General features: G+C 43.0%; 1 protein-coding gene across 1 annotated transcript in view; it reads right to left on the bottom strand.

The window, feature by feature from the left end:
- Positions 1–11,180, bottom strand: part of LOC123776454 (serine/threonine-protein kinase MRCK alpha-like) — a 60,804-nt gene extending 49,624 nt beyond the window's left edge. The window contains exons 1-4 of the mRNA XM_087858842.1: positions 11,168–11,180; positions 8,552–8,681; positions 7,086–7,150; positions 4,621–4,697 (exon numbers count right to left, since the gene is read on the bottom strand). Coding sequence (XP_087714968.1) covers positions 4,621–4,697; positions 7,086–7,150; positions 8,552–8,681; positions 11,168–11,180 — 285 coding nt within the window. The remainder of the gene's footprint in view (positions 1–4,620; positions 4,698–7,085; positions 7,151–8,551; positions 8,682–11,167) is intronic.
- Positions 11,181–13,612: the final 2,432 nt, after the last annotated feature.

The raw sequence follows: 13,612 nt of genomic DNA, 5'->3' as shown, positions 1-13,612 counted from the left end.
TCTTCCTCCCTTTGGGTCTCTGCCCCTCCACACAGTATTCTCCCCTCTGGCTCCTCGCTGCTTGACGATTCCTTCTATCAACTCCTTTCTCTCCTGTAATGAGGACTCGCCTCTGCTAAATAGGGCAAGTTCTACCCTCTATAAAACCCTAGAACACAGTTCAGCCAAGCTCTTTGCCACTTTACAACAAAGTCTGCCTTCCCTTGGCTTTCCAGTAAGCTCTTGCTCATTTCTGTCTGAGAACTGTCTAGAACAGCCCTTCACATCCATATTCCACCAGCGCTCTGTCGTGATTATTTATGTGCTCTCTAAGAAGATGGAGGCCTTTTCCTCAGCTCCCCACTTTTCCCTCCTGGCTCTCTCCAGAATCACCCAGAACACCTGTAATCTACTCACAGAGCCTTCGTGGCAATCTGGGCTTTTTCTAGCTGTGCTTCAGGCCTCTCCCAGCCTCGCCTATCACGCAGTTCCAAAGGCATTTCTGCATTTTTAGGTATTTATTGGAGCAGCACTTTACTTCTGGGCATCAAAATCCTTGTTGGTCAGGGCTCTCCAGAGGAAAAGATCCATCAGGAGAAGTCCATTTATCTACTTCTGTCTACCTCTCGTTGGTTCTTTACCATAATCATGTGAGCCAACTCCTTGTAATACATACATACATACATACATACATACACACATATATATTTACTTATTTGCATATCTTTTTATTTTTATATGAGTCATTTTAACTTTGTAGATATATAAAATTTATTAAAAGGAATCAGCTTACATGATTATGGAGGCTGCAAAGTCCCAAGGTCTGCAGTCAGCAAGCCGGGGGTCTGAGAGAGCTATAATGGTGTAAGTCCCAGTCCAAAAGCCAGCAGGCTTAAGACCCAAGAAAGACAACATTTCTATTCAAGTCAAGAAGAGACCAATGCCCAGCCCATTTGGTCAAGCAGGAGGAGTTCCCTCTTATCCACAAGAGGGTCAGCCTATGTGAGCTATTCAGGCCTTCAACTGATTGGATGAGGCCCACCCACATGGGGGTGCAATCTGCTTTACTCAGTCAATTCAAATGTTCATCTCATCCAGAAACACACTCACAGACATAATGTTTTAACTAACTGTCTGGGCACCCTGTAGCCCAGTAAAGTTGACACACAAAATCAATCATCACAGGAAGTGTTTCTTCCTTTTCTGTTCTCTGAAAGATTTCAGTAAGATTGGAATTATTTCTTCTTGAATGTTTGATAGAAGCTATCTGGACCTAGAGTTTTATTGTGGGAAGATATTTAACAACAGATTCAATTTCTTTAATAACTATAGGAATATTCAGCCTTTTCACATTTTTTCTTGAGTTGATTTGAATAAGTGATATTTTCTAATAATTTGTTCAGATTTTTCTTACATATTGATATGAAATTTTTTTCATATTTTGAAATGGTCCAAAGTTATTATGTACTACATTATCTTTAACTATGTGATGTCCTTTTTATCACCTTTTTTATATTGGCCTTTTTATATTGCTGTGTTCTCTCCACTCACCCTTCAGAGCTTGGACTGAATGCTGGTTAGAACTTCTCACCTCACTCCTGCTATGTTTATCCTCTCTGCTATATTTTCTAGAATTTTCTCTCTCCATCCTGTTCTGATTTGTCTTACAATTCACTAATTCTCCCTTCTGTTCATTTTTCCTGCCAGCTAAGTTTCATTTCCAGGAGATCTGTTTGATCATTTTCTGAATACGGCATGCCACATTTTATTGCTTTTCCCTGCAGTTATTTTCAGGTTTGTCATTGGCCATATTTTACAAACTGTAAGATGCACTCTTTTTTTTTTTTTTTACATTTTAATATCTCTGAAATAGATATATGTATGGAAGCTAATGTTGTTTCATAATTACTATCCGCCAAAAGACCATAGAGATCATTAATATGTGTACAAAATGAAAGTTAGAAATTGGTTTAAAAGGCAAAAAAGCATTTGTAAGATAGATAAGTATAAGACAGGTGTGAGAGATCTTTTCCTCCAGTAAAGATACCAGATACGGAATAGGAGTTGCAGTTGGAGTCACCGTGTGACTAAGTTTCGATGAACGATTTCATTCTCCAAGATCTGTGTGCTTCTGCACAGAAGAAACAGGCGATGGAGGAGGATTGATGAAGACAAGTAGCCCACCGTTTTTCAGGTCTTTGCATGGCACTCTTCAACTGGCCCTGGACATGGCACTGCTCTTGCTTTACTGTTTGTCTTAGCTTCCTCTTGCCGACTCCACAAATCAGCACAGAATGGGCACCCTCGAACAATACCCGCCCATTATCTCACAGTTCTGCGTGTCAGGAGTCTGGGCGCGGCAGAGCGGGATCCTCCACTGAGGGTCTTCTAAGGCTGAAATCAAGGTGTTGGAAAGGGCTGGGGTCTTGTCTGAGGCTTGGCGTCCTTTTAGTGGTTCTCATGGTTGTTAGCAGAATTCCTTTCCTTGCGGCTATCAAACTCCTAGGGGCTGCCTCTTCAAGGTCAATGGGAGAATGTCTCTCTGACACAAACTCCTTTGTTCACTTTGTTCACTTGATTAGGTCAGGTCCACCGAGGGTCATCTCCCCTTTAATTCACTTAAAGTCAACTGATTAGTAACAACCATGGGAGTTGATAGTCTTATCTCATTCTACTCGTCCTACCCGGACTCAGGGGAGGGAATTTTATAGCATTTGTACAGCAGGTGGCAGGGATCTTAGAGATCACGTAGAATCCTGCCTACAAGACTGTTCTACAAGGAACAGCCCCAGGCCATGGGTCATATCAGGTCTTGAGTATGTTTAGTCCCATCGTATGTTCAATGACTATGGAACTCACTGTGAGTTAGAGGCATGGACCACTGGTTCCACTGAGAGACAGTCCCCGGCCAAAATGTCATGTCATTTGCCACCCTGTGTGCCACAGCTCCATGCTGACTGGTGGACCATGGTGGGGGACCAAGGAATTAGCATTGACAATCTCTGACTCGGGTATTTCCTCTTGTCCACAGCATAGCGATTCTATAATCGCCTGCAGAGCCCTGCCTCCCAGAGGTCATTGGCCCAGTCTGCAGCTCCCTTTGGCACTCTGTGAACGTGAACCAGCCTGTCTTCTAGGCTTCCGAGTTCTGAAACCCCAGCCCCGTCCATTTGCCTCGTAAGCCCCAGAGGTGGTAGCTACTCCTTGCAGTTGCTGCCTCAGTGTTCCCTCACTGTTTGTTTTTGGCCTTGTTAGTCCTCTGATGCCTGTTTAATCAGTTCTCTGTTTTAAAATGTCTTTACTACATGGATGAACCCAGAGACATGCGAAATAGAATAAGCCTGTCACAGAAGGACAAATATGGCGTGATTCCACTTACACGAGGAATCTAAAATAGTCACACTCACAGAAGCAGAGAGTGAAATGTGCTTGCCAGGGGTTGGGCGGGGAGGGGGAATGGGGTGATGTCAGTCCACGGGCATGAAGTTTCAGTTATGCAAGATGAATAAGTTCTAGAGATTTGTTGCACAACACTGTGCCTATAGTTAACGATGTTGTATTGTGCACCCAAAAATGGTGAAGAGGGTTTATCTCGTGTGTACTCTTCCTACCACAACAACGAGAAAGAGCATAAGGAAGCTTCTGGAGGTAATGGGTACATCTGTTACCTTGACTGTGGTTTCACAGTTGTGTGCATCAAATTGTATACATTAAACATGTATGTCGACTGCATATCAATTGCACCTAAATAAAGCTGTTTAAAATAAATTAATAAAATAAAATGTCTCTGTTAAAATAACTGATACATGGGGCACATAGGTGGCTCAGTCAGTTAAGTGTCCCACTGTTGGTTTTGGCTCAGGTCACGATCTCAGGGTCGTGAGATCAAGCCCCGCATTGGGCTCCGCACTGGGCGTGGAGTCTGCTTGAGATTCTCTCTCCGCTCTGCCTCTCCCCACTGCTGTGCACGTGCACACTCTCTGTCTGTCATAAATAAAGAAATCTTTAAAATAACTGATACAGCTCCTGTTTTCCTGACTGGAGCCAGACACACATCCAGAGTTTTCTCAGCAGTAGAATGGGGACGCCCACTCCACCATAGTCACATCATGGACCACCGCACAGAAGGAACATACCACGTGGATGACCTCACAAACACAGCACCGTGGCACACAGTGTGGCTCCACTACACGCGTGCTGAAGTAGAGTCCTGTGTGGAGCGTGAACACATACCAAGAGGTGAGGGGGCCGGCCCTGAGCAGCAGGGAGACCCCCGCAGAGGGGGAGGGCTTGCGGCCCAGCAGCGGGCCTCCCTGAGCGTCAGCCAAGCTTCCGTGTGCCCCTGAGTGCGGGTCACATGGCTGTTTGAGGCACGTCTCTGCACGTGGGTCATAGTTCACCATGTAAAATGTTTTGTTTGTTATTGTAATCGAATGACTAAAATGACTTTACATCTTACATAAACTTGTAGCCTTATTTCCCACCACACCCGTGTCTTTCCCGTGTGCTTGCGTCAAGCCTTTGGGCCTCTCCCTTGGAAGGATGTTACAGCGGTTTTGGTGCAAGAGGCAGGTGTGATTTTGAGAACATCGGTAACTTCTGACAAGGCTGCAGAACATCGTTCGGGAGCTTTGCGCTTACCTCACGCTGAGGCGCAGCATCAGTGGCTGTGCCACGGAGTGCCACAGAGGATGACCTAGGGTCTTCTTGCACTGTCCCTGGAAGACAATGGCAAACAGGTTTAAGCCAGAAAACTAAAACTAATGTTCATGCAATTTTTTTGGTCTCAATCTATTTAAAATTATTCTCAGCCTGTATTTTTCAGATATGATCTGATTTCTTATGTATACATATTTAAATCAAAATGTTTCTATTTATTCATATAAATTAAGCACATTTACTGTATCTTAGAACTCTGCATCTCAAATGTAGCAATTTTTAGCAAATTCATGTTAAAATTATGATGAAAGTACAGAAATAAATTATCTAAGTTTTCACAAATTTAATTCCTGTATATCACATCTTTGCTTTCTTTTTCCCAAAAGTATTACATTTAAACAAAACTTAACATATTTTTGGAAGACCCGAGGGGATTTCAGAAACATGGTCATGCAAAGGATGGCTGCTTTTTCTGGGCCAGCTTGTCCTCTATCCAGGAATCAATTTCACATTACCCCCTCCACACACTCCACATACCTAGTGTGTACTTTTTAACCTAAGCTATCTGTAGTAAGAACACAGGCAGGTAGAGAACAAATATTAGTGATACTTAAAACTCCTATCATAGTATCAAGATATTATTTATTTAGACAGAATACAGTACCCAACTATGAGGTTATTTTTCCCTCAAAGGTGTTTTTTGTTTTTTTTTGTTGTCGTTGTTGTTTTTTTAAGTGGGCTCCGCACCCAGCATGGGGCTTGAACTCACAACCCTGAAATCTAGAGTCATATGGTCTACCAACTGAGCCAACCAGGCACCCCTCCTCAAAGGAATTTTAAAGAAATTCCATACTTTATCATCTACCAATTGTACTAATTTTAAATACACTGTATTCAAAATGAGGTCTTGAAGTATGATTATAATTCAATTTAAATATCGGAGATGGAAAAGCACAGATTGAAACTCTCTAGCAAGCATACCTTTAGCAAGTGACATTGCTAGAAGTGTGTTTTTGAGCTATAAATCCTTAACATGACTGCTTAATCGTCAAATAAGGAGGTGTGCTCAGAAATGTCACAGAACACTGAACAAAGATTTCATTGCTCTGCGGCAGTCAGAGACAAAATAATGGTAAAAATAAAACTTGAGGTGAAAATGTTAACTTCATAAAACATGATGATAATATGCGGCCTTTCTTTTTTAGGTTCCTTCTTAAAAATGTCAAGCCCATCAGGACTCCCACCAATCAGTGTTTTGGCACCCAGCGTACCCCATCCAGGGGTGTTCTGCAATGGGCAAGAGTGTGGCCTTGACTTTGCTGGAGCAGCCGCCCCTGGGCCACCACCCCCTGCATGCTGTCTTATCCCACACTCAGTGCCTCTTCACATCTCTCTCGAATTAGAACCTGTCCTGGTTCTCATTTTCACAAGGGCACTAGAGTTCTCTTTAACTGTTCCATCTACTGTCCACAAAAACGCCAATACACAAATATTTCTTCAACAGCCACTGCTTTCCAGAGTGTGCCCATCTCGAGTTCCTTAGTAGCTTGCTCCCTGCCTTCCAGAATATTCGTCGGCTGGTGCAAGCCCCCTGTGATCCAGTCCAGCGTGAGCCGCAGAACGGTGCGGTGAACAGAAAGGAGAGCTCAGGCACGTAGAATGTCCTCTAACTGATGTGTATAAGAAATGGCCTCGTTAAGAGCACAGAATCTCTCTTCATTAAAGGTAACATTCACTGCTTACTTTTATTAAATTCTCATATCAGTAATACTGTCATAGTGGAAGAAAATTTAAGGAATTCATATATTAGCTTCCTGATTCATGGGAAAATGTCCAGGAAATCTTAACGGGGAAAAAGAAGGGGGTTAATACATTGTTGAAAATGGCTGGAAACAGATATTCCAGGAATCAAACGTGGAGGACGATTACAAACACCCCGATGCGAGCCTGAGTGAGTCTGGTGTCTCCCCACACGACCTCACACAGCTTGGACCATGCAGACACCTGTCGCCCAGCCCTACCCAGCCTCCCCCGCAGCCGACTTGCAGACGGCCAGAGCGGCCTCGCCTCAGGCTGCGACACATGGCAGCGTTCCAAAACCGGGGAGTGACTTGGGCAAAATAAAAAAGGTTGTATTGATGACAAAAACATTTTTATGAACTATTTCACGGCACTGAGAAGAGGGCGTTCCATTTAAAGCTTTTACCGTGATAGAAAAATCTCTAAATTGTGTTAAATTAGACCAAACAAAATGGCTGTTTCGACATTTTATCAAGAGTAAAGACACACACACACACACACACACACCTGGGATTTCAGGCTGCTGTTCTCCCACCTGAGCAGTAAGCTGGCTCTCACGTGGCCTCGGGGACCCATGGGAGTGGAGGGCAATAGGTCCTGACCTAGGCAACAGCTAGCCCCATACCCTTTAGATCTGAGCTCCTCACCCTTATTCAGGTGTTCAAATTCTAACCACACGTCAGACTGGTACTTCTCTTTGGCTTTCATTTTACTAAAAGAGGCAGAAAGAAGGGAAGATGTCATTAGGCGCTAAGCGCTGGAGACTGACCTGTAATTGGACCCTATATAACTGGAGTGTGGGGCTAATTCGGTTAGGATCCTCAGTCAAGCCCAACTTTGTGTTTAAAACATTCCAAATAAAAGAGATTTGACAATTGCATCAGGGTGGTTTAATAGGGAACCAAAATAATGGAGCAAAAAATGAATAGTGACTATATACATAATGGAACAAATAAATGAATATATATACTGTTTTTCATCTGATTCTCATTCCTGCTTTTGAGCGAAGGTATGAATTGAGATGCCCGGGGCATAATTTGAAATACATGTTTATTGTGAAATGAAGAAATAATTATCAATAACAGAAGTTATTGATAGTTTTGTACACTGTCTCATTCTCATACTGGGAAATGTCTTTTCCTTTTCACCTTTAAATAAAGGATACTGGTCTTCTTATAGCTGAGTCATTTGTAACATACAAAGCTTTTGGCTCTCAGTAATTCACCTTCTTGCACTGAAGTTCATCCAGACGTTGATGACTACCGTCAGATGCTCCCGGCTTTAGGCACAAAGGGGGCTCTCACGGGCACGTGTTTCTTTCCAGCTCAGTGATTCTTTTAGAGCACGTCCATGTAGGAAATCGATGTCATATTTATATTTTTACGCTGGCTTGAATTTTTTTTCCCTTTTATTCTGCACCATTACACCATCTCACCTACACTGACGTATCATTAGCTACGATTATTGTCTATCTGTATGATTATTGTATTGTCATTCACCTTGTTGGGGCTTAATTTGCCCTATGTTTGTGTTAAGAAGGGAACAAAATTCTCCACTAAGCAGAATGGGGAGAGGCACTTTTAAAAACATACACATATTGCAGTATACAAGATAAATTATAAGCTATAATTAAAAACATGTGAAAACCAACATCAGTAGACCCTTCAGAAATTAAAGATCTGTGGGAAATAGGCAACAAGTTTTAGTTTCCCTCATCCTGTTTTCATTCACAGGTGTTTTTCTGCATATACAGGGCATTGCTTACAGGAAGATTTGGGTGCTTGGGAATCGGTAACTTTTACAAATAGGAAGAAGAAACAACAGAACCTCATTCACAAATGTACCAGTTTTCAGAAGCATTGATAGCAGTTTGAGGAGAAGCTGTCGCCATCTATCTCCATAGATGCGGAATCAACGAAAGCTTGTTGAAATTATGTATGCTCAAAGTAACCAATTGCTTTCAAATTTTTCATAACTTTCCATTCATAGAAGAAATCTTTTTTTTTTTTTTTTTGAAAACTGAACTTGATGTCATAGGAAGAGTCTGTCACCACGCCATGAGCACTTTGCAGCCAGACTTTACGTGGTTCTGAGAATGGCGCAGCCGGCTTACCAGTCTGGAGTGCAGGGAGCAGCGTCTGGGAGCACCTGTCTGGAAGCTCGCGCTCTGCCCGGAGCCGACTCCAGCTGAAGCAAGGCCGACACGTCCAGTGTATCAAATCGCTCCATCGCCCTGGTGTTTTCTACAAAATCAGTTAAGTAGGTTTTCATTTGTCTTCTATTTATGATGTTTTAAATCACATCCAGAAAGATTGAGGAGGTGCTCAGGACTGTTACTTTTCTTGAATAGTAAACAGGAAAATTGCTTGTTAAAACCCGTTACTTTTTATTAAGTTTGGGCATAGTATTAAAGAGTCATATGAACAGTCTCATTTTTATCCTTATCACCATGATAGCTGTCCCCCGCCAGCAAAGAGCGGGGCAGGTGTCTTAGGAAAAGGCTTTTTGTGGGTTGAGACCCATATATCTTGACATAGTGCAGCACTTCATCATCGTGGTTTCCAGCTTCTGTCTTTTCCACCCTGTGAGCCGTGCTGGCCTGTGAGTGACACCCACCCTTGCTCCTGAAACCCAGTGGGAATTTCTTAAAGACTCCACTTCTTTGGTTATTTCTAAGGTCAAGCCCTGAGTATCCTTTTCATCCCTGAAGCTAGAATGTAGAAAGTAAAAGATATGAAATGCTAATGTGGAAAAAAGAAAATCAGCGTAAGGGTAGAAGCCAAGACACATGACAGTAAATCATAGCATGAGACTACCGAAAGAGTCCTAAAGAATTTTTTTTTCCTACCAGCAAAAAAGAGTAAGAACCTCGAGATGCTACCAGTGCAAACGTAGAGCCCTGGGTTTTGACAAAGCTCCTAGGAGGTGCACTGGTAGCGTCAACTTGAGACACATCGGGCAGGAGCAGCCTACTTCCTGGACTCAGATCATGTGTCTGGTTGGAGAAACCATTCCTTCTTTCAAGGCAAAGACAGTTTTACAGACCTGATTAAGAAAGGGCACTGTTCTAAACATTTTATTCTTAGAGATTAACTTAAATATTGGCATAGGCATTGAAATTCTACAGTCCACCCGTCGGTGGAACAGTCGACCGCCGAGCAGTCTGTACAGTGCCCACCACCTAGTAATGTCACAGCATTAGGCCTCTGTTCCCAGAAGGATCGTCCCGTCACTGGACGGGCCTGTCACTCCGCAGCAAGTTCTGAGGCTGGCACATGGCACTCCGGGTGCGAAAGAAACGAAAGACACGTTTGCAATGCAGAGAGGGAGAAGGTTTACCACACATAGACTTTTCTGAAATTCCTCCACGATGCTTGCCGGTACAAAACAAAATCTGACTTCAGGAAAGAAGGAGACAAAGGACCCAAGAAGAGTGACAGCCTAACTAGTCACTTACAGTTAAGTGTAAAATACTGTCAGTGAAGGCTGATCTGCCTCTGACGCCCCGGGGAATTCCAGCGCTGGGACTGGCGCGGAGCAGACACAGGCCGAGTGCAGCCTGCTCCGTGATTTCCGGGAAGCCGGCAGTCCTCACAGATCACTGCTTCTGGATCCCAGCCAGCGCCCACCTGGAAACAGGCGCCTTCCTCGAGGCCCTTGAAGATATGCCCTTTAGAAACCAGCTACGTGATTTTGAATATTTTTGTTGCTAATGAGAACAAGAGCATCTTGTATCCTTACCCTAAGAGGAAATGTCACAGATTCTCATCACTGAGCTTGATGTGCTTGGAGAATTTATTTCTTCAAATCTGATCTACAGAGACTTTGTTGGGGCCAACTACGATGCTTTTATATTACATGTAACTGTATTGGAACTTGTTGAAACAAGGCTGCATCTCAAATATATTTACAGGGGATGCATGATAGGAGAGGCTTTTAGGAGAAAAAATATTTCTTTCCTGTATGTTACTAATCAGAGAAGCTAACTGGGCACAACACGTGACCAGATTCTTATGGGAAATAAAAGGAAATAAGTGCCCATGAACAAATCACAATGAAAAGATGTTAGACAATTCAGACACAAACCAAGATCTGTGCAGGGAAGAAACATAACAGTGAAAATCGTAAGGCATTAGGCCATGTGGTCCTGAGCACCATCGGGTCTAGCTCCAAGGAGTTAGAGCCCAGACGTACAAAACATCTCCGAACTGAAAGCGTGAAATGGGTTATTAATGCACATATGATGGGCATTGTTATTAGAAGCATCCAAAATATAAACACACACACACACACACACACACACACGTCTTTTGATCTTCTGACGCCTGAACATTCTGAGCACACAGCTTTAACTGTGTATTGTTAAATACAGACCAAAAAACAGTTAGCTTACAGAAATTGTAATTAATTTTAAGTTTCAGTCAAAACCTTAGACTTGATGACTCAGGAAAGTGAACTGAAGAATGTTTAGGAATTATAAATTAAGTTAATTTCCGAATTCATTAATTTCATGATGTATTTTAAACCTAAGGTTACCTGCATTTCTGAGCATGATTTTCTGTTGCAATTTGTAAGAGAAGCAAATAGAAATGTATCTTAGAAATACACATTTTAAAACACAAGCCCTGATCTCAGCTGAGTACAGACACTATTAGATATATAAGAAAGTGTGCTTAGGTTATAGTTAGTGAATTAACAGGGAAAGAACTACAGCCAGGGGCCCACGTACCTTCCTGAGGCATTCTGCAGGGGCCTCTAACCTTTCATCCTGCAGAAGGACGGAGTTCTCTCTTTGCTCATAGTGATGTGAATACTCCCAGGGTTTCCCTCCTGGAGATCTTGCCGGACCAGGAAGTCCTGAAAGCCTAGTTCCTAGCCCTTCAACAGCCCAAAGGAGCCACTGCCTGCAGCCCAACTGCTGCTCCCCAGGGGTTCCGAGGCCGGCTCCTGCCCAAGTGGCAGTTACCCATGGTGGCTCGGCTGTGCAGGCTGGACGGGCACCCATGTGTAATAGTCTAGCCTGGGGGAAGGAGCTCATCCTTCCCTGGCTAGTAGGGTGGGAGAAATCAGGGAGGGCCCTCGGGAGATGACATTGTGATACTGGACTGTTTGTCACAGCCTTTGAATTATGAGTGTTCAGATGCATATGTATATGAAGATATATATCCAGATAGAGTTCCATATATGTGAAGATGTATATACATGAATATGTGTGTACATACAGGATAATAGGAATCATAAGGGTTTTTTTTTTGTAAGTTTTTTGCTTAACCATGAGATTTTCTTTTGGTAACCTTTAATTTTGACATAGTTTCAAACTTGCAGAAAAGTATAACAATAGACAAAGAGCTCCTATGAATTCTTTTATCAGATTTACCATTTTAAACATTTTGCCCCATTTGCTTTATCTCTCTCTCCACATATGCAATATGTACATGTTGTTTCTGAACCATTTGAAAATAAGGTGCAGACACTAAATACTTAAGAATAAGGACACCTCTGGGGTGCCTGGGTGGCTCAGTCAGTTAAGTGGCCAGCTCTTGGTTTCCGCTCAGGTCATGATCTCAGGGTCATGGGATCGAGCCCCACATTGGGCTTGGTGTTCGTCGGGAGTCTGCTTCAGGATATTCTCTCCCTCTCCCTCTGTCCCTACCTCACTGCTGCTCACTCACGTGCACCCTCTCTCTCTCTCAAATTAATAAGCTTTAAAAAAAAGTCAGGACACCTCCTGTATAACCACAGTACCAGGATAAAAACCTGGAAATTCAGGGGCGCCTGGGTGGCACAGCGGTTAAGCATCTGCCTTCGGCTCAGGGCGTGACCCCGGCGTTATGGGATTGAGCCCCACATCAGGCTCCTCCGCTATGAGCCTGCTTCTTCCTCTCCCACTCCCCCTGCTTGTGTTCCCTCTCTCGCTGGCTGTCTCTATCTCTGTCAAATAAATAAATAAAATCTTTAAAAAAAAAAAACCTGGAAATTCAGCATTGACACACCATTGATTAAGTTACTGACGAAGAGGGGGAAAATGACATTTTACTTTCAAAGGAATAACAGTAAGATTTTTTACAAAAATTACAAAATTGAGAAAATAAATGATGGAACAGCATCTTTGAAGTGCTTGGTAAAAATAACTGCCAGTTGATAATTCTATAGCCCGTATGGGACAGACTTCCAATATGGAGGTGCCTCTGCCGGGGATAGAGCATGGTGATTGTGGTCAACACTACTGGGTGGTGATTTGAAAGTTGTGAAGAGAGCAGATCCCAAGACTTCTCATCACAAGGAAGAAACATCTTTTTTTCTGTCCATCTAATGTGATGGGTATTAACTAGACTGGCTGTGGTCCTCCTTTCACCCTACATGTAAGTCAAGTCCTCCTGCTGTACACCTGAGGCTTGGACAGTGCTGTCAGTTGTAGCTCAGTAAAAGTGGGAACCGACTGAAGGCGGTTAAAATGTTTCACACAAATGAACAAACAAACAAATCAAAGAACGTATTTCCACAGATCCACACTGAAAGAAATGTGGAAGTTTGAATCCTAAGGGAAAGAATTACAGATGGGAACATGGTAATTAATGCAGGAAAGAAGAAAAGCAGAAAGGTCAATATGTGGATAAATCTAAGTAAACACTGACTATTTTAGAGAGAGAAAGGGGAGGGCGGGGGCACAGGGGGAGGGAGAGAGAGGATCTTAAGCAAACTCCACACTGAGTGCAGAGCCCGACCTGGAGCTTGATCCACGGCCCTGAGATCATGACCTGAGCCAAATCAAGAGACACTCAATCAACTGAGCCACTCAGGCACCTCTGTATGATTCCATTGATACAGTAATCTGTACATGTGTTAAGACTCACACAACTGTATACCCAAAATAATATTGACTTACTGTTGGTAAAATTTTTATTTTTTTAAGATATTTATTTTGGAGAGCACGAGCAGCGGGTAGGGGTGGAGGGAGATGGAGAGAAGCAGACTCCCCACGGCCCGATACAGGGCTGGATCTCACAAACTTGAGATCATGAGCTAAGCCGAAATCAAGAGTTGGACACTTAACCGACTGAGAGCCACCCAGGTGCCCCTTGTCTGTAAAATTCTTAAATTATACAAATTAAGTTGCAGTCAGGAAACACAGGGGATCTTCAAGGATGGTTCATTTGATGTGTATCTTGTTGTG

This window comes from Ursus americanus, chromosome 34 (genome assembly GCF_024610735.1).
Source record: "Ursus americanus isolate L20-20 chromosome 34, mUrsAme1.1.p, whole genome shotgun sequence".
NCBI lineage: Eukaryota > Metazoa > Chordata > Mammalia > Carnivora > Ursidae > Ursus > Ursus americanus.
The sequence above is the reverse complement of the archived record's forward strand: the minus strand, read 5'-3'. Positions and strand labels throughout refer to the sequence as shown.